Genomic DNA, 22,098 nt, shown 5'->3' with positions numbered 1-22,098 from the left:
AACTTTTAGAATATATAATCAATAATGAAAGTAATAGTAGTTTTTTAATGAGCTCCGCTTGAACTACAGCTTTTACATTACTAAAAAGTAAATTAAACGTACTGAGGCAGGCATTTGTAAATACTGAAGTAAAGGATCTGAATACTTCATCTTTCACAGTGCTTGAACACAAATGTAACAACAGCATAAAGAATTATATGAATGATGATCATGATGAACAGCTTCCTTTAATGTCTCCAACCAGAAGACTTGTACGAGGCAGCTAATCCAGCAGCGACAGACGAGGACCTGTATGAAGATGTTTACCAGCAGAACTTCTCCTCAGTGAGTCCACTCTGTGGTAGACCAGGTTCTACTGTCTTCAGTAGTGGAAACCAAGAACATTTACATACATGACCGTTAATATGATGATAGAAAATATTATAACTATCATATTATTATTGAATAATGAACTCACTCTTATATTATTATTGACTAATGAGCTCACTATTATATTATTATTGAATAATGAGCTCACTATTATATAATTACTGAATAGTGAACTCACTATTATATTATTACTGAATAATGAACTCACTATTATATTATTATTGAATAATGAGCTCACTATTATATTATTATTGACTAATGAGCTCACTATTATATTATTATTGAATAATGAGCTCACTCTTATATTATTATTGAATAATGAGCTCACTCTGATATTATTATTGAATAATGAGCTCACTATTATATTATATATTGAATAGTGAGCTCACTATTATATAATTACTGAATAGTGAACTCACTATTATATTATTACTGAATAATGAACTCACTATTATATTATTACTGAATAATGAACTCACTATTATATTATACTGAATAATGAACTCACTATTATATTATACTGAATAATGAACTCACTATTATATTATACTGAATAATGAACTCACTATTATATTATACTGAATAATGAACTCACTATTATATTATTACTGAATAATGAACTCACTATTATATTATTACTGAATAATGAACTCACTATTATATTATTACTGAATAATGAACTCTGAATAATGAACTCACTATTATATTATTACTGAATAGTGAACTCACTATTATATTATTACTGAATCGTGGTTGAAGGCACTATCCCTTTAATCGTATACCACAAAGTGAAGTGCTCTTTGAATGAATACTGATTTGATTTTCAGGCCGGAGACGGTGATGTTAAGAAGGACATCACTGCCAGAGCTCTGTACGACTACCAGGCTGGTGTGTGTATGCACACACACACACACACACACACACACACACACACACACACACACACACACACACACACACACACACACACACACACACACACACACACACACACACACACACACACACACACACACACACACACACACACACACACACACACACACACACACACACACACACACACACACACACACACACACACACAAACACACACACAGGGTCACAGAGGTCATATGTGGATGCTGTTTTTCTCACCACCAGCTCTCCTCCACAGTTGACGACACTGAGATCACCTTTGACCCTGATGACATCATCACGGGGATCGAGATGCTGGATGAGGGTTGGTGGAGAGGATACGGACCTCACGGGAACTACGGCATCTTCCCGGCCAATTATGTTGAGCTTCTGTAGATGGCGTTGCTCTCTCCATGTGGTTAACTGACAGGAAGTGGAGTCAAATAATAAAGGCTAAATATTTATCTTTCATTACTTGTGTTTTTATTGTCACATTAAAGCTTTGTCTCATTGTTTGATCACTGGATCAACAGGCTGCTCGATATAAACTCTGGCATTCTCCCAGTCTGGTAGTGGAAGTGTTGTTAGGCTCATTGTTTCAATAAAAACATTATTAAATCCATTATTGCTTCATTAAAAAACATAAAATACTCAGAAGATCATTCCTAATATAAATAAACATAATTTTCATCCTTGTGATATTTCTATTTTATAAGTAATACATCTATAGTGTTTTGACAAAAATATAACTTTATTAACAAAACCAATTAACAACAACTAACAACAATATAGTTACGTATCAGGTAAATCTAATAATGAAAATAAATTAATATAAATACTAATAGATAATAGTTGAACTAGTAAATTATACATTCATTGTAATTTAATTACAGTATAATTAATTGAGTGTTTGTATTCTGCTTCCTAAACGTCAAGACATTAGTGATTTATTCTTTAATAAGCTGTTAAACATTAGTGATTTATTCTGTAATAAGCTGTAATAAGCTGTTAAACATTAGTGATTTATTCTGTAATAAACTGTTAAACATTAGTGATTTATTCTGTAATAATTCTGTTAAACATTAGTGATTTATTCTGTAATAAACTGTTAAACATTAGTGATTTATTCTGTAATAAGCTGTTAAACATTAGTGATTTATTCTGTAATAAACTGTTAAACATTAGTGATTTATTCTGTAATAAACTGTAATAAGATGTTAAACATTAGTGATTTATTCTTTAATAAACTGTAATAAGCTGTTAAACATTAGTGATTTATTCTTTAATAAACTGTTAAACATTAGTGATTTATTCTGTAATAAACTGTTAAACATTAGTGATTTATTCTGTAATAAGCTGTTAAACATTAGTGATTTATTCTGTAATAAACTGTTAAACATTAGTGATTTATTCTTTAATAAGCTGTTAAACATTAGTGATTTATTCTGTAATAAACTGTTAAACATTAGTGATTTATTCTGTAATAAACTGTTAAACATTAGTGATTTATTCTGTAATAAACTGTTAAACATTAGTGATTTATTCTGTAATAAGCTGTAATAAGCTGTTAAACATTAGTGATTTATTCTGTAATAAACTGTTAAACATTAGTGATTTATTCTGTAATAAGCTGTAATAAACTGTTAAACATTAGTGATTTTTTCTTTAATAAACTGTAATAAGCTGTTAAACATTAGTGATTTATTCTGTAATAAGCTGTTAAACATTAGTGATTTATTCTGTAATAAACTGTTAAACATTAGTGATTTATTCTGTAATAAACTGTTAAACATTAGTGATTTATTCTGTAATAAGCTGTTAAACATTAGTGATTTATTCTTTAATAAACTGTAATAAGCTGTTAAACATTAGTGATTTATTCTGTAATAAACTGTTAAACATTAGTGATTTATTCTGTAATAAACTGTTAAACATTAGTGATTTATTCTGTAATAAACTGTTAAACATTAGTGATTTATTCTGTAATAAACTGTTAAACATTAGTGATTTATTCTGTAATAAACTGTAATAAGCTGTTAAACATTAGTGATTTATTCTGTAATAAACTGTTAAACATTAGTGATTTATTCTGTAATAAGCTGTTAAACATTAGTGATTTATTCTGTAATAAGCTGTTAAACATTAGTGATTTATTCTGTAATAAGCTGTTAAACATTAGTGATTTATTCTGTAATAAACTGTTAAACATTAGTGATTTATTCTTTAATAAGCTGTTAAACATTAGTGATTTATTCTGTAATAAACTGTTAAACATTAGTGATTTATTCTGTAATAAACTGTTAAACATTAGTGATTTATTCTGTAATAAACTGTTAAACATTAGTGATTTATTCTGTAATAAACTGTTAAACATTAATGATTTATTCTGTAATAAACTGTTAAACATTAATGATTTATTCTGTAATAAACTGTTAAACATTAGTGATTTATTCTGTAATAAGCTGTTAAACATTAGTGATTTATTCTGTAATAAACTGTTAAACATTAGTGATTTATTCTGTAATAAACTGTTAAACATTAGTGATTTATTCTGTAATAAACTGTTAAACATTAGTGATTTATTCTGTAATAAGCTGTTAAACATTAGTGATTTATTCTGTAATAAACTGTTAAACATTAGTGATTTATTCTGTAATAAACTGTTAAACATTAGTGATTTATTCTGTAATAAACTGTTAAACATTAGTGATTTATTCTTTAATAAACTGTTAAACATTAGTGATTTATTCTTTAATAAACTGTAATAAGCTGTTAAACATTAGTGATTTATTCTTTAATAAACTGTAATAAGCTGTTAAACATTAGTGATTTATTCTTTAATAAACTGTAATAAGCTGTTAAACATTAGTGATTTATTCTGTAATAAACTGTTAAACATTAGTGATTTATTCTGTAATAAACTGTTAAACATTAGTGATTTATTCTGTAATAAACTGTTAAACATTAGTGATTTATTCTGTAATAAACTGTTAAACATTAGTGATTTATTCTGTAATAAGCTGTTAAACATTAGTGATTTATTCTGTAATAAACTGTTAAACATTAGTGATTTATTCTGTAATAAGCTGTTAAACATTAGTGATTTATTCTGTAATAAACTGTTAAACATTAGTGATTTATTCTGTAATAAACTGTTAAACATTAGTGATTTATTCTGTAATAAGCTGTTAAACATTAGTGATTTATTCTGTAATAAACTGTTAAACATTAGTGATTTATTCTGTAATAAGCTGTTAAACATTAGTGATTTATTCTGTAATAAACTGTTAAACATTAGTGATTTATTCTGTAATAAACTGTTAAACATTAGTGATTTATTCTGTAATAAGCTGTTAAACATTAGTGATTTATTCTGTAATAAACTGTTAAACATTAGTGATTTATTCTGTAATAAACTGTTAAACATTAGTGATTTATTCTGTAATAAACTGTTAAACATTAGTGATTTATTCTTCTGTAATAAGATGTTAAACATTAGTGATTTATTCTTTAATAAACTGTAATAAGCTGTTAAACATTAGTGATTTATTCTTTAATAAACTGTTAAACATTAGTGATTTATTCTGTAATAAACTGTTAAACATTAGTGATTTATTCTGTAATAAGCTGTTAAACATTAGTGATTTATTCTGTAATAAACTGTTAAACATTAGTGATTTATTCTGTAATAAACTGTTAAACATTAGTGATTTATTCTGTAATAAACTGTTAAACATTAGTGATTTATTCTGTAATAAACTGTTAAACATTAGTGATTTATTCTGTAATAAACTGTTAAACATTAGTGATTTATTCTGTAATAAACTGTTAAACATTAGTGATTTATTCTGTAATAAGCTGTTAAACATTAGTGATTTATTCTGTAATAAACTGTTAAACATTAGTGATTTATTCTGTAATAAACTGTTAAACATTAGTGATTTATTCTGTAATAAGCTGTTAAACATTAGTGATTTATTCTGTAATAAACTGTTAAACATTAGTGATTTATTCTGTAGACCATCACACACAAACACCACGAGGGAGCCAATCAAATTAGAGGAGCCGTTAACGTCACCTCCGGATGACGTCATAGGCCCGCGACAAGCGACGAACAGCAAAGAAGGAAACATGTCTGCAAGGTTACTGCTCCGCTCGGCCTTCAGAGCCGCCAAGACCTGCAGGAACACCCCGAGCCTGACCCGCGGCATGGCGGCTGGAGGTAAGACCCGACACCGACCCGAACCACCGAGACACCGACACCGAGACACCGAACCACCGACACACCGAGACACCGACACCGAGCTCTAGAGCCTGAAGACCGGATCAGAGTGGAGGGGGACCAGAGTGGAGGGACCAGAGTGGAGGACCAGAGTGGAGGGGAGGAGTGGAGGGGGACCAGAGTGGAGGAGGGAGGGGGACCAGAGTGGAGGGAGACCAGAGTGGAGGAGGACCAGAGTGGAGGGAGAGTGGAGGGGGACCAGAGTGGAGGGGAGGGGGACCAGAGTGGAGGGGGACCAGAGTGGAGGGGACCAGAGTGGAGGGGGACCAGAGTGGAGGGGGACCAGAGTGGAGGGGGACCAGAGTGGAGGGGGACCAGAGTGGAGGGGGACCAGAGTGGAGGAGTGGAGGGGGGGCCAGAGTGGAGGGGGACCAGAGTGGAGGGGGACCAGAGTGGAGGGGGACCAGAGTGGAGGGGGACCAGAGTGGAGGAGACCAGAGTGGAGGGGGACCAGAGTGGAGGGACCAGAGTGGAGGGACCAGAGTGGAGGGGGACCAGAGTGGAGGGGGACCAGAGTGGAGGGGGACCAGAGTGGAGGGGACCAGAGTGGAGGGGGACCAGAGTGGAGGGGGACCAGAGTGGAGGGGGACCAGAGTGGAGGGGGACCAGAGTGGAGGGGGACCAGAGTGGAGGGACCAGGAGGGGGGACCAGAGTGGAGGGGGACCAGAGTGGAGGGGGACCAGAGTGGAGGGGGACCAGAGTGGAGGGGGACCAGAGGGGAGGTGGGACCAGAGTGGAGGGAGGGGGACCAGAGTGGAGGGGGACCAGAGTGGAGGGGGGAGGGGGGCCAGAGTGGAGGGGGACCAGAGTGGAGGGGGACCAGAGTGGACCAGGAGGGGACCAGAGTGGAGGGGGACCAGAGTGGAGGGGGACCAGAGTGGAGGACCAGAGGGACCAGAGTGGAGGGGACCAGAGTGGAGGGACCAGAGTGGAGGGACCAGAGTGGAGGGGGACCAGAGTGGAGGGGGACCAGAGTGGAGGGGGACCAGAGTGGAGGAGGGCCAGAGTGGAGGACCAGAGTGGAGGACAGACTCAGTCATCAGTCAGAAAGGACTTAACTAATAATCTAATAATTGAATACAAACCGTGTTCAGGAGTTAAAACATGAACACGTTTCTACATGGAGTTAAACTGAAACTCTTCACTACGGCTCACATTCAAATACAGACCAGTTTAATAAACTGTGTAACCTCTGATAACACAACATCTCATAACCTAAAATAACTGATAACACAACATCTCATAACCTAAAATAACTGATAACACAACATCTCATAACACATCCTAAAGACCTTAACTGAGCTTTATGTGCTAACCCCTAAGCCCCTAAGGTTAAACTCTTAAGCTAAACCCAAACTCATTCACGTTAAACTCCTAACCCTTCTGAAGGTGGAAGTTTCCATCCAGATCAGGTTTAATCTACTACTCGGTTTCTAGATGTGGCTGAAATATATCAAATATTTCTCCAGGCTTTATTCCCCACGGAGGAACAATGAAGTAATCGAGTATTAACTGACATGAGGAGTTTGTGGGCGGCTGTGGCACACGAGGTAGAGCGCTCGTCCCGTAACCACAAGGTCGGTGGTTTGAACCCCTCTCCAGTCAACATACCGAGGTGTCCCTGAGCGAGACACCTAACCCCAGTTGCTCCCCGGGCGCTTCTTAGCAGCCCACTGCTCCTCAGGGATGGGTTAAATGCAGAGAGTTGTAATTTCCCCATTGTGGGACTAATAAAGGCTTAATTATTATTATAAAGATGAAATCATCTCATCCTGATAAACGATGGACGATAATATGGAAGTTTTATTGAACCTTGATGTGGCCGTTTATTTACTGCTAACGTTGTTCTGCTCTTCATCAGGGATTCCAACTGACGAGGAGCAAGCTACCGGCCTGGAGAAGGTCATCATGAAGGCCATGAAGGAGGGAACGGTACGAATACTACTCTGTTATATTTTTACATACATACATTACATTACATTAATATATTATTTTACTACTGTGAAGGACTACAGTCTGGAAATACTACTCTCTGGTACTGATATATACTAAATACTTAGATAAATACTACTTTCTTAGATTAGATCCTGTACGATGAGACGACTTCTTTGTTCTGTTAGAGCTGTACAGGTGATACTTTAGGTGGTACTTTAGGTGATACTCTAGGTGATACTAGGTGGTGGTACTTTAGGTGATACTCTAGGTGATACTTTAGGTGGTACTTTAGGTGATACTTTAGGTGATACTTTAGGTGGTACTCTAGGTGATACTTTAGGTGGTACTTTAGGTGATACTTTAGGTGATACTTTAGGTGGTACTCTAGGTGGTACTTTAGGTGATACTCTAGGTGATACTTTAGGTGGTACTTTAGGTGATACTTTAGGTGATACTTTAGGTGGTACTCTAGGTGATACTTTAGGTGATACTTTAGGTGGTACTTTAGGTGATACTTTAGGTGATACTTTAGGTGGTACTTTAGGTGATACTCTAGGTGGTACTCTAGGTGATACTTTAGGTGATACTCTAGGTGGTACTTTAGGTGATACTCTAGGTGGTACTTTAGGTGGTACTTTAGGTGATACTTTAGGTGGTACTTTAGGTGACTTTAGGTGATACTTTAGGTGACTACTTTAGGTGGTACTCTTAGGTGGTACTCTTTAGGTGGTACTTTAGGTGATACTTTAGGTGATACTTTAGGTGGTACTTTGAGGTGGTACTAGGTGATACTTTAGGTGGTACTAGGTGATACTTTAGGTGGTACTAGGTGGTACTTTAGGTGGTACTTTAGGTGGTACTTTAGGTGATACTTTAGGTGGTACTTTAGGTGGTACTTTAGGTGGTACTTTAGGTGATACTTTAGGTGGTACTAACCCGACTGAATGCTCCTCTTCCTCAGGATCCCTACAACATGATGAAGCCGAAGGCGTACGCCGGCTCCAAGGCCGACCCCCACCTGGTTCCCTCCATCACCAACAGGAGGATTGTGGGATGTGTCTGTGAGTCCTCGTCCTCTTCTCTAGTTTTAGAGTCCACTGTCAGCGTCAGAGGAGAATCTTTAAGTCTCCTGATTGGCTGAGACATCATGTGATTCACTTCCTGATAAGACTGAGTTGTGAAACAAACTCCTGAAGGAGTTCTGATTGTCTCTGAGCTTAAAGTCAGAGACACACCGATGTCCAGGTCATCAGCTCCCTCTGAGACAGGTGAGGACTATGAACTGGTCAGTCTTCACCAGTTCATAGTCCTCATCAGTGAACTGGTGAGTGAACACTCGTTGGTTTCCATCCAGGAGCTTCAGCCTGATGGGTTCCAATATTAATAAAGTCAAGTTCGTATTTTACTCTTTGTCAACAGAAAAGATTTCACTGATGGAAATGATGTACGAGCCTTTAAACGCATCTTTATACGAGTCTTTAAACGCGTCTTTATACGAGTCTTTATACAAGTCTTTAAACGCGTCTTTATATGAGTCTTTAAACGAGTCTTTATACAAGTCTTTAAACGCGTCTTTAAACGCGTCTTTAAACGCATCTTTATACAAGCCTTTAAACGCATCTTTATACGAGTCTTTAAACGCATCTTTATACGAGTCTTTAAACGTCTTTAAACGATCTTTATACGAGTCTTTAAACGCATCTTTATACAAGCCTTTAAACGCATCTTTATACGAGTCTTTAAACGCATCTTTATACGAGTCTTTAAACGCATCTTTATACAAGCCTTTAAACGCATCTTTATACGAGTCTTTAAATGCATCTTTATACAAGTCTTTAAACGATACAAGTCTTTATACAAGTCTTTAAACGCATCTTTATACGAGTCTTTATACGATCTTTATACGAGTCTTTAAATGCATCTTTATACGAGTCTTTATACAAGTCTTTAAACGCGTCTTTATATGAGTCTTTAAACGAGTCTTTATACAAGTCTTTAAACGCGTCTTTATACAAGTCTTTAAACGCGTCTTTAAACGCGTCTTTATACAAGTCTTTAAACGCGTCTTTAAACGCATCTTTATACGAGTCTTTAAACGCATCTTTATACGAGTCTTTAAACGCATCTTTATACGCGTCTTTAAACGCGTCTTTATACGAGTCTTTATACAAGTCTTTAAACGCATCTTTATACGCGTCTTTAAACGCGTCTTTATACGAGTCTTTATACGAGTCTTTATACAAGTCTTTAAAGTCTTTATACAAGTCTTTAAACGCGTCTTTAAACGCGTCTTTATATGAGTCTTTAAACGCGTCTTTATATGAGTCTTTAAACGAGTCTTTATACAAGTCTTTAAACGCGTCTTTAAACGCGTCTTTATATGAGTCTTTAAACGCGTCTTTATATGAGTCTTTAAACGCGTCTTTATATGAGTCTTTAAACGAGTCTTTATACAAGTCTTTAAACGCGTCTTTAAACGCGTCTTTATACAAGTCTTTATACAAGTCTTTAAACGCGTCTTTATATGAGTCTTTAAACGCGTCTTTATATGAGTCTTTAAACGAGTCTTTGAACACGTCTTTCACGACATCTATAACTGTGTGTCTATAACCGTGTCGGTCTACTCTGCAGGTGAGGAGGACAACACGGCCGTGGTGTGGTTCTGGCTCCATGAAGGCGAGGCCCAGCGCTGCCCGTCCTGTGGTTCCCACTACCAACTGGTGTCCCATGAGCTCCCCCACTAACTGGTCCACAGAACCCTGTTCCTCAGCTGTGTTCTGGTAGAACCCTATTCCTCAGCTGTGTGTCTGCACACTGTTCTCTTCTCTCTCAGATATTCCTCTGACCGTCAGAACGTTCTTCAGTCTGCAGGAAGTTACTTTGGTTCTGTCTACTTCCTGGAGCTGCGAGTCCTCGTCTGATTGGTCCTTCTTCTGTCTCAGTACTTGATGAACCTGCTGACCTCATCAGTCTTTATTGACCTGTTAGCAGTTCCCCAGGGACCACTTGAGCCTCAGTTTACATTGACTCCTGTACTGTACGATGTTACACTCGCTCCACTTACCTCCTTTATTCTGACAATAAAGTCTCTGAACACCTAAATATGGACGTCTTTCACTCTTTGGACAGACTTAATCAGTGCTTACATTTAAATACGAGGGAGGAAGAGGAGGTTATTTACTTATTCACACTTATCCACACTTAGTGATAAGAGATAAAATAAGATAATCCTTTATTAGTCCTGCAGTGGTGAAATATGCAGGATTACAGCAGCAGAGCGAGAAAGCAAAAAGGGCTTCAGGGTGGAAGTAAAGCTAAAATGCTTAATGGTACAGGTAATAGTAATGTGACTAGTAATAATTAGGGGTGTGCCAAATAATCGTCATGACGATGCATCGCGATTCTAATTTTCACGATCTACTGCATCGATTGTTGACGCCAAGAATCGATTATTAATTAAAAAAAATGAATAATTAAAAAAAATGAATAATTAAAATTGCATGAATGGTTGGCGAACATCAAGCATTTCCGGCCGCGCGATACTGCGACAAGTCATTCTTAAACAAAACATGGAGGAGACAGAACAAATTCGCCCGGCTCCGTCACATTTCAAGTCTGATGTTTGGAAACATTTTGGCTTTAAAAACAAGGACGGTAAAAACGAAATTGATATGACGAACGCAATTTGCAAACACTGTTACATCGCAATGAAATACTGTGGAAACACAACAAACTTAATGGCACACTTGCAGAGGCGCCATCCAGAAAAACAAGAGCCGCCAGCGCCACAACCACTGAACAACGCTAAACAAACAACATTCGATTGCAAGCTAGCCCCAACATCTACACGCGCAAAGAAGATTACAGAGTCAATCACCGAGTTCATTTGCCAGGATTTGCGACCATATAGTGTGGTGGAGAACCGTGGGTTTAAAAAAATGATCAGCACACTGGAGCCTCGCTATGTAATCCCGAGCCGGAAACAGTTCACTGAAGTAATGGTCCCACAGATGTATGGTGAGGTGAAACTACAGGTAAAAGAATCCCTGGACTCCGCCGAATGCATTGCACTAACGTGCGATGGGTGGACTTCGCGAGCCACGGAGTCATACATCAGGTACTAGTGTCCCCTCAGAGAGAGTTTTCTCTACTGCAGGGGACATTATCTCTGCCAAAAGGAGTGTCATTTCCCCTGAGCACCTGGACCAGCTTCTGTTCCTAAACAAAAACATAAAGCACTAAGAATGGCATTATAGCTGTTATTGCTAGTTCAACACTTGTTCATTTGTTTTTTGAGTGGATACTGGACACTGGACACATGCAGTTGATGCATTTTGCTGCGAGGGATGTTTGCAATATATATATATATATTTTTTTTTTTTTATATAGTTTTATAAAGCCTATTCACTTTTTGTGGCATCAGTTTGTCCTCTTATGTTTATGAAATGATATTGTTGTTATAATGGCAGCTACTTCCAAAAGGGGAAATGTTTGAATGTTTTCATTTCATTGGTTTAAAGGACCACTGAGGCCATGTAAACGGCACTGATTATCCTTATTTTGTTATTTTAAGTTTTATAAATCCTTAGCACTTCTTGTCAGTGTATCCAGTAATAGTCGTTTCAATAAATACAGCTATGTATGAATTGAGTTGCTTTGAGTTATCAATTGAACACACTATCCAGATCATACACAGCCAGTCAGCCACTGGTAATGGCTTAATTTTTTTTTAACAGTGTTCAGTGAAAATTCGCAATGCATCGCAATGCATCGCAATAATTCAAGTATCGCGATGCATCGTGATAGAATCGCATCGTGGCATGTGAATCGTGATACGAATCGAATCGTGACTTCTTTGGCAATACCCACCCCTAGTAATAATAATGGTGGTAGCAGTCAGTGTCAGCAGGGCCGTAGCAGGATGCACGACCACGGTCCAGGTACAGCCACAATTTATAGAAGCCTGCGAAGCGAGAAAGCACAAAGACTCCAGGGTAGAAGCAAAGTCAATAAGCGTAATAGTACAGGCAATAATAATAGTAATGTGACTAATAATGATAGTGGTAGTAGCAGTGGGTGTCAGCAGGGCCTCAGCAGGTGGCACGATCACAGTCCAAATATAACCCCGATTCCTGGGAACCTGCGAGGCGAGAAAGCACAAGAACTCCGGGGAAGAAGCAAAATCAGTAATGTGCATGAATAGGAGATTAATACATAAAGAAGGAGGGAGAGAAGAGGAGAGAGGAGCTCAGCGTATCCTAGGTAGTCCCCCGGCTGTCTAGGCATATAGCAGCATATCTAGGGGCTGGACCAAGGCCAACCTGAACCAGCCCTAACTATAAACCTGAACCAGCCCTAACTATAAACCTGAACCAGCCCTAACTATAAACCTGAACCAGTCCTAACTATAAACCTGAACCAGTCCTAACTATAAACCAGAACCAGCCCTAACTATAAGCGCTATCAAAAAGAAAGCCTGCTCTTAAAAGTGGTGAGTGTGTCTGCCCCCCGGACTGAAGCTGGAACCTGGTTCCACAGAAGAGGAGCCTGATAACTGAAGGCTCTGGCTCCCATCCTACTTTTATATACTCTAGGAACCACAAGTAACCCTGCATTGATGGAGCTGCTACTCCACCTCCTCGGCCTGTGCCTCCAGGAATATGAGTATTAATATAACCTGGAGGAGTTGATTCATTAAGGCTAACGTACTCTTCATGACACAGCCAGGTTTCAGTAAGACTAAATAAATCAATATGATTATCTGATATTAAATCATTTACAAGTACACCCTTAGGTGACAGAGATCTGATATTTAAGAGTCCACATTTAACTGTCCTGTTTTGATGCACTGTTGCATCGGTTGCCTTAACTTTTATTCAGTTATGTTGTATAACTCCTCTTCTGTTGACTTTAAATAATTGAAGTGGCCATGGGGCAGACACAGTCTCTATAGGGTTTCTGATGGGTAACTGGGTGGTAACTGGGTGGTAACTGGGTGGGTAACTGGGTAACTGGGTGGGTAACTGGGTGGTAACTGGGTGGGTAACTGGGTGGTAACTGGGAGGGTAACTGCTCCAAAGGAAGTGCAGAGAAGTGTGAAAGACTGCGACTCTGCTTCTGCTTCCTGGTCTGAACTCTGGGTCATGGATTAGGTCCACTAATGAACCGGGTCAGATTTCTAGAGATGAGATCCGCTCCATCCAAAGTAGGATGGATGCCGTCTCTCCTCATCAGACCAGGTTTTCCCCAGAAAGTATGCCAATTGTCTACGAAGCCCACATTGTTTGCAGGACACCACCTCGACAGCCAGTGGAATGGTGACATGATGACTATACATCTCATCATTGATCAGGTTATACATCTCATCATTGATCAGATTATACATCTCATCATTGATCAGGTTATACATCTCATCATTGATCAGGTTATACATCTCATCATTGATCAGGTTATACATCTCATCATTGATCAGGTTAGGGAGAGGGCCAGAGAACACTACGGAGTCCGACATTGTCTTTGCGTATGAACACACCGATTCCACGTTAACTTTAGTGACCTCCGAGCGACGTAATCGGGTGTCATCACCGCCGACGTGAATAACAATCGTTACCCAACTGAAGTGGGTCCAAAGATGAGGTCACCAGGGGGCGGAGGTGCCCAAGGACCAGCCTCTCCAGGGCCTTCATCAGGTGGGATGTTAATGCCACCGGCCTGAAGCTGCTGAAGTCCTTGGCCCCCGGGGTCTTTGGGACTGGCACCACGCAGGACGTCTTCCATAGCTGTGGTACCCTCCCCAGCTTCAAGCTCAAGTTAAAGACGTGCTCCACTATCCTGCACAGCTGGTCTGCACAGGATCTGAGGAGCCTTGAGCTGATGCCGTCCGGACCCGTGGCCTTTCTCACCTTTATTCTCTTCAGTTCTTTTCTCACCTGGTTAATTGAGAGGGACAAGTTGGGGGAAGGGGGCTGTGTGTTGTAGGTTGTTGGAGTCTCATTAACACAGAGTTACACCATCTATCATTCACAAACACTGCCAGACCTCCTCCCTTCCTCTTACCCTCTCCGTCGTCCTGTCTGCCCGTATGATGCGGAACCCGTCCAGTGCAGCGTTGGTGTCCGGAGTCAGCTCCATGAGCCATGTCTCCATTAACACCATGACGCTATACTCCCAGTATTCCCTCTGATGTCTCCATTAACACCATGATGCTACACTCCCAGTATTCCCTCTGATGTCTCCATTAACACCATGATGCTACACTCCCAGTATTCCCTCTGATGTCTCCATTAACACCATGACGCTATACTCCCAGTATTCCCTCTGATGTCTCCATTAACACCATGACGCTACACTCCCAGTATTCCCTCTGATGTCTCCATTAACACCATGATGCTACACTCCCAGTATTCCCTCTGAAGGCGAGTCAGTGCTGATAACTCGTCCATCTTGTTGGGGAGAGACCTCACGTTTCCCATGATGATGGAGGGGAGGACGGGTTTAAAACGTCTCTGTGGCAGTGGGCGTGGTCTGCGCTCAGCTGCAGGCGAGAGAGGTGTGGGAGTGGTTCATGGGAACAGTGCCGTGGTGAGTTCAATCAACACGGCTGTAATGTGGTGCTAATTATACTGAATGTATTTAAGCAGTAGCAGGCGGGAGTTCGAGAGAGGGACAGTCACACACGAGGAACGGACTGAGACAGAGCGTGAAGCCATCAGAGAGGTGGCGTTACGGGAACGTTGGACCGAGTGCGCCCGAGAAGCCGGGCAGCGAAGCGGAGCGCACGACGGTCCGCATTGTGTGGTATATTGTGGATGAAATAAATATACCTTTGTTAAAACCTACCCACTGAAGCCGTATCTGTGTTGGGGAAAACCTACGGTAGTCGAGAGTCGGCTACAGTCTCCTCCTGGCTCGACGTTCTGCCCCAGCACGGCATCCCCGTCTCCTCCTCCTCAGTTCATGGGGAACCTCGGGTCTCTCCTCCGGCAGCAGCAGCGCCGTGTCCCGGAGCGCTAACAGCTGACCCCTGGTGACCCCTGGTGTAAACAATGGGACCATGGCTGCGTGCTGAGTCTCCAGACACGGTGGAGAAAAGTGCAATAAACTGCAGGTAGACCACGACAAACTCTACGTGTCTCGCTGCCATAGTGCACTAATGATTAAAACAATTAAACAAGTAAAAGAAAAGTAACAAAAGTAACAAAAAACACAAATTTAAAGGAAAAAGCTCAGAGGTGAGCAGGGTTAGGGTTAGTTTAGATATAGATCAATATTATATGATAGTTTAGATATAGATCAATATTATATGATAGTCTAGATATAGATCAATATTATATGATAGTCTAGATATAGATCAATATTATATGATAGTTTAGATACAGATCAATATTATATGATAGTTTAGATACAGATCAATATTATATGATAGTCTAGATATAGATCAATATTATATGATAGTTTAGATACAGATCAATATTATATTATATGACATAACCAGAAATATATACATGTGGTTGAAAACAATGACATGAGATAAACATTTAAATAATATGACCATAATTAAATAATATGACCATATTTAAATACTATGTACATATTTAAATACTATGACCATATTTAAATACTATGACCGCATTTAAATACTATGTACATATTTAAATACTATGTACATATTTAAATACTATGACCATATTTAAATACTATGACCGTATTTAAATACTATGTACATATTTAAATACTATGACCGTATTTAAATACTATGACCATATTTAAATAATATGACCGTATTTAAATACTATGTACATATTTAAATACTATGTACATATTTAAATACTATGACCGTATTTAAATACTATGACCATATTTAAATAATATGACCGTATTTAAATACTATGTACATATTTAAATACTATGACCGTATTTAAATACTATGTACATATTTAAATACTATGTACATATTTAAATACTATGTACATATTTAAATACTATGACCGTATTTAAATACTATGTACATATTTAAATACTATGTACATATTTAAATACTATGACCATATTTAAATAATATGACCGTATTTAAATACTATGTACATATTTAAATAATATGACCGTATTTAAATACTATGTACATATTTAAATACTATGTACATATTTAAATAATATGACCGTATTTAAATACTATGTACATATTTAAATACTATGACCGTATTTAAATACTATGTACATATTTAAATACTATGACCATATTACAATAATATTCTGTGTATGTTTGTACTGAATCATTTTTAATAATAATATATAATATATATATAATATATAATAAAAAGATAGATTGAGTAGTCACACATTACATTCATATTAAAGCAACAACTGAAGCCCAGCGACGTTCAAACCCAGCGACACGTCCATAACTCCTGACGTCATCAGCGTGCGACCAGTTTCCGCTGACAGCAAAGAAGGAAACATGTCTGCAAGGTTACTGCTCCGCTCGGCCTTCAGAGCCGCCAAGACCTGCAGGAACACCCCGAGCCTGACCCGCGGCATGGCGGCTGGAGGTAAGACCCGACACCGACCCGAACCACCGACCCGAGACACCGACCCGAGACACCGAACCACCGACACGAACCACCGACACACCGACCTCTAGAGCCTGCAGCTCAGAGTCAGAGGACTTCACTAATAATGTGTCCATTAAGCTTTAAACATGTTGAGTTATAGAACATAAAACCTTCTGAATACAATCAGGCTGAATTCTGTTCACATTAAAAGTTGATGACTGATTCATATCTGCTGTTACTGCTCTTTATGATGTCATTTCAGTCATATGTTCAGTCATTTCTGTCATTTCAGTCATATGTTCAGTCATTTCTGTCATATGTTCAGTCATTTCAGTCATTTCTGTCATATGTTCAGTCATATGTTCAGTCATATGTTCAGTCATTTCTGTCATTTCTGTCATATGTTCAGTCATTTCTGTCATTTCTGTCATATGTTCAGTCATTTCAGTCATATGTTCAGTCATTTCAGTCATTTCTGTCATATGTTCAGTCATTTCTGTCATTTCAGTCATATGTTCAGTCATTTCAGTCATATGTTCAGTCATATGTTCAGTCATATGTTAAGTCATATGTTCAGTCATTTCTGTCATATGTTCAGTCATTTCTGTCATATGTTCAGTCATATGTTCAGTCATATGTTCAGTCATATGTTCAGTTTAAAGGTTTCCACCACTGATCATAGTTTGAAGGATAAAGGCTCACGTGTTTCCGGTGTTTCTGTTCAGGGATTCCCACCGACGAGGAGCAAGCTACAGGACTGGAGAAGGTCATCATGAAGGCCATGAAGGAGGGAACGGTACGACCATCTAAATGTATTGATCTGTGATCAGTAATGACATGATTAACATTTCTATGTGGGTTCATGAGCTCCAGTGAAATGAGGTGAGTGGGGAATATTTCAGAGGTGATGAGTAACTGATAGAACATGTGATCACACCTGATGTGATGAAGATCAAGATCAAAGCATTTAACTCGATCAATAAAGTTCATCATTATTGATATTAGCTCCACTTCGTAGCCTGTAGGACCTCCAGCTAGAACACTTTGCAACAGCGGAGAAAATAAATGTCCAGAGTTCCATCATCTGTTATCTGAAGCCAGCAGGCACTAAGTGGGCCAAAGTTTGGGTGGTACTCTAGGTGGTACTTTAGGTGATACTCTAGGTGGTACTTTAGGTGATACTCTAGGTGGTACTTTAGGTGATACTCTAGGTGGTACTTTAGGTGATACTCTTAGGTGATACTTTAGGTGATACTTTAGGTGATACTTTAGGTGATACTTTAGGTGATACTCTAGGTGGTACTTTAGGTGATACTCTAGGTGGTACTTTAGGTGATACTCTAGGTGATACTTTAGGTGATACTCTAGGTGGTACTTTAGGTGGTACTCTAGGTGGTACTTTAGGTGATACTCTAGGTGGTACTTTAGGTGATACTTTAGGTGATACTCTAGGTGATACTTTAGGTGGTACTTTAGGTGGTACTCTAGGTGGTACTTTAGGTGATACTCTAGGTGGTACTTTAGGTGGTACTTTAGGTGATACTCTAGGTGGTACTTTAGGTGATACTCTAGGAGGTACTTTAGGTGATACTCTAGGAGGTACTTTAGGTGATACTCTAGGTGGTACTTTAGGTGGTACTTTAGGTGATACTCTAGGTGGTACTTTAGGTGATACTCTAGGTGGTACTTTAGGTGATACTCTAGGTGGTACTTTAGGTGATACTCTAGGTGATACTTTAGGTGATACTCTAGGAGGTACTTTAGGTGATACTCTAGGTGGTACTTTAGGTGATACTCTAGGTGGTACTTTAGGTGATACTCTAGGTGGTACTTTAGGTGGTACTCTAGGTGGTACTTTAGGTGGTACTCTAGGTGGTACTTTAGGTGGTACTCTAGGTGGTACTTTAGGTGGTACTCTAGGTGGTACTTTAGGTGGTACTCTAGGTGGTACTTTAGGTGGTACTCTAGGTGGTACTTTAGGTGGTACTCTAGGTGGTACTTTAGGTGGTACTCTAGGTGGTACTTTAGGTGGTACTCTAGGTGGTACTTTAGGTGGTACTCTAGGTGGTACTTTAGGTGGTACTCTAGGTGGTACTTTAGGTGGTACTCTAGGTGGTACTTTAGGTGATACTCTAGGTGGTACTTTAGGTGATACTCTAGGAGGTACTTTAGGTGGTACTCTAGGTGGTACTTTAGGTGGTACTTTAGGTGATACTCTAGGTGGTACTCTAGGTGGTACTCTAGGTGGTACTTTAGGTGATACTCTAGGTGGTACTTTAGGTGGTACTTTAGGTGGTACTCTAGGTGGTACTTTAGGTGGTACTCTAGGAGGTACTTTAGGTGATACTCTAGGTGGTACTTTAGGTGATACTCTAGGAGGTACTTTAGGTGATACTCTAGGTGGTACTTTAGGTGGTACTCTAGGTGGTACTTTAGGTGGTACTCTAGGTGGTACTTTAGGTGGTACTCTAGGTGGTACTTTAGGTGGTACTCTAGGTGGTACTTTAGGTGATACTCTAGGTGGTACTTTAGGTGATACTCTAGGTGGTACTTTAGGTGGTACTTAGGTGGTACTTTCTCTGCGGACCGGTACTTTAGGTGGTACTCTAGGTGGTACTTTAGGTGATACTTTAGGTGGTACTTTAGGTGGTACTTTAGGTGGTACTTTAGGTGATACTCTAGGTGATACTTTAGGTGATACTCTAGGAGGTACTTTAGGTGATACTCTAGGTGGTACTTTAGGTGATACTCTAGGTGGTACTTTAGGTGATACTCTAGGTGGTACTTTAGGTGATACTCTAGGTGGTACTTTAGGTGATACTCTAGGTGGTACTTTAGGTGGTACTTTAGGTGGTACTCTAGGTGGTACTTTAGGTGATACTCTAGGTGGTACTTTAGGTGATACTCTAGGTGGTACTCTAGGTGGTACTTTAGGTGGTACTCTAGGTGGTACTTTAGGTGGTACTTTAGGTGGTACTTTAGGTGGTACTTTAGGTGATACTCTAGGAGGTACTTTAGGTGATACTCTAGGTGGTACTTTAGGTGATACTCTAGGTGGTACTTTAGGTGATACTTTAGGTGATACTTTAGGTGATACTTTAGGTGGTACTTTAGGTGGTACTTTAGGTGATACTTTAGGTGGTACTTTAGGTGGTACTAACCCGACTGAATGCTCCTCTTCCTCAGGATCCCTACAACATGATGAAGCCGAAGGCGTACGCCGGCTCCAAGGCCGACCCCCACCTGGTTCCCTCCATCACCAACAGGAGGATTGTGGGATGTGTCTGTGAGTCCTCGTCCTCTTCTCTAGTTTTAGAGTCCACTGTCAGCGTCAGAGGAGAATCTTTAAGTCTCCTGATTGGCTGAGACATCATGTGATTCACTTCCTGATAAGACTGAGTTGTGAAACAAACTCCTGAAGGAGTTCTGATTGTCTCTGAGCTTAAAGTCAGAGACACACCGATGTCCAGGTCATCAGCTCCCTCTGAGACAGGTGAGGACTATGAACTGGTCAGTCTTCACCAGTTCATAGTCCTCATCAGTGAACTGGTGAGTGAACACTCGTTGGTTTCCATCCAGGAGCTTCAGCCTGATGGGTTCCAATATTAATAAAGTCAAGTTAGTATTTTACTCTTTGTCAACAGAAAAGATTTCACTGATGGAAATGATCAAATGCTGGTCTGTTAAACGTCCTCTGATGGTGAACGAGTGGTTTTTAAAGCATTCATACTACTGTACTATAAACATTCATCTTCTTCTTCTGTGTTTGAGTCTCATTTGGTCTCATTTCCTGTCTGCAGGTGAGGAGGACAACACGGCCGTGGTGTGGTTCTGGCTCCATGAAGGCGAGGCCCAGCGCTGCCCGTCCTGTGGTTCCCACTACCAACTGGTGTCCCATGAGCTCCCCCACTAACTGGTCCACAGAACCCTGTTCCTCAGCTGTGTTCTGGTAGAACCCTATTCCTCAGCTGTGTGTCTGCACACTGTTCTCTTCTCTCTCAGATATTCCTCTGACCGTCAGAACGTTCTTCAGTCTGCAGGAAGTTACTTTGGTTCTGTCTACTTCCTGGAGCTGCGAGTCCTCGTCTGATTGGTCCTTCTTCTGTCTCAGTACTTGATGAACCTGCTGACCTCATCAGTCTTTATTGACCTGTTAGCAGTTCCCCAGGGACCACTTGAGCCTCAGTTTACATTGACTCCTGTACTGTACGATGTTACACTCGCTCCACTTACCTCCTTTATTCTGACAATAAAGTCCTCCAGTGTGATCGTCTGCTGTGGATGTGCTTCACTCTCTTCTTCGTTGGTGTCCTGCGTTCATCAGAGATCTACTGTTGGTAAACTTCCGAGCTTTTATTCTGAAGTTTGAGAGTTAAGGTGAAGCAGTTCTTCTCATTTCATTTTCTTAAACAGACTCGGTTCTGTTTGTTGGTGTTTGAGTTTAGTCCCCAGCAGAGGACGTCGGGTACAAACCTCAGTTTGATCCGATGTTTGTGTAGATGTAAGAGTTACACCCATCGTCTTTATATCACCAGGTCAAAGGTCAGAGACTACAGACTAACATGAAGCCAGTAGAACTCAAGTAGAAGTGAAAAACATGAAGGAGTTTCTATGTTTAGTCGACAGAGCAGCGGAGCTTTAAAGAGAGAAGATCAATGTTCGAGCTGATCAGTGGATGAAGACGAGAACACAGGTTTCACATTTATTTCATTCCACAAGAACAAACAGAAATAAAGGGACAATAATCCCTCCTTTACCAGCATTTATACCTTCTCTCACCCTTCTCTCACCACTTATCTCACCCTGAGAGCTGTGTAATCTTTTATTACTCACACTGGTGAATTGTTCTCTGTTCTTCCACTCTGCTTACATTTTCTTATTGATATAATAAATATATTGAATACAAGGAGCTTCAACTGAATAAAGTAAATAGTACAGTGAACTTAAACATATATATATATATATATGTGTGTGTTAAAATGTTCCCAGTCGCCATGGCAACTTCTTCCTGACAAGTCTACACTCTGATGCTGCGATTGCCGCCTCAGTGCAATCGCAGCATC

General features: G+C 39.5%; 3 protein-coding genes across 3 annotated transcripts in view; all 3 read left to right on the top strand.

Moving 5' to 3' along the window:
• LOC129102165 (drebrin-like protein A) overlaps window positions 1-1,662 on the top strand; it is a 12,826-nt gene extending 11,164 nt beyond the window's left edge. The window contains exons 13-15 of the mRNA XM_054612176.1: window positions 245-324; window positions 1,197-1,257; window positions 1,526-1,662. Coding sequence (XP_054468151.1) covers window positions 245-324; window positions 1,197-1,257; window positions 1,526-1,662 — 278 coding nt within the window. The remainder of the gene's footprint in view (window positions 1-244; window positions 325-1,196; window positions 1,258-1,525) is intronic.
• A 3,677-nt stretch (window positions 1,663-5,339) lies between these two features.
• On the top strand, window positions 5,340-10,586 carry LOC129102166 (cytochrome c oxidase subunit 5B, mitochondrial). Its single transcript, XM_054612177.1, has 4 exons — window positions 5,340-5,488; window positions 7,411-7,481; window positions 8,446-8,545; window positions 10,116-10,586. The coding sequence occupies exons 1-4, from the start codon at window positions 5,398-5,400 to the stop codon at window positions 10,226-10,228; spliced, it is 375 nt and encodes a 124-aa protein (XP_054468152.1). The 5' UTR covers window positions 5,340-5,397; the 3' UTR covers window positions 10,229-10,586.
• Window positions 10,587-16,885: 6,299 nt separating this feature from the next.
• On the top strand, window positions 16,886-21,308 carry LOC129102457 (cytochrome c oxidase subunit 5B, mitochondrial-like). The gene is made up of 4 exons (XM_054612621.1): window positions 16,886-17,032; window positions 17,761-17,831; window positions 20,222-20,321; window positions 20,836-21,308. The coding sequence occupies exons 1-4, from the start codon at window positions 16,942-16,944 to the stop codon at window positions 20,946-20,948; spliced, it is 375 nt and encodes a 124-aa protein (XP_054468596.1). The 5' UTR covers window positions 16,886-16,941; the 3' UTR covers window positions 20,949-21,308.
• The last annotated feature ends 790 nt before the right edge of the window (window positions 21,309-22,098 follow it).

Source organism: Anoplopoma fimbria, chromosome 14, assembly GCF_027596085.1.
Source record: "Anoplopoma fimbria isolate UVic2021 breed Golden Eagle Sablefish chromosome 14, Afim_UVic_2022, whole genome shotgun sequence".
Classification (NCBI taxonomy): Eukaryota; Metazoa; Chordata; class Actinopteri; order Perciformes; family Anoplopomatidae; genus Anoplopoma; species Anoplopoma fimbria.
The sequence above is the reverse complement of the archived record's forward strand: the minus strand, read 5'-3'. Positions and strand labels throughout refer to the sequence as shown.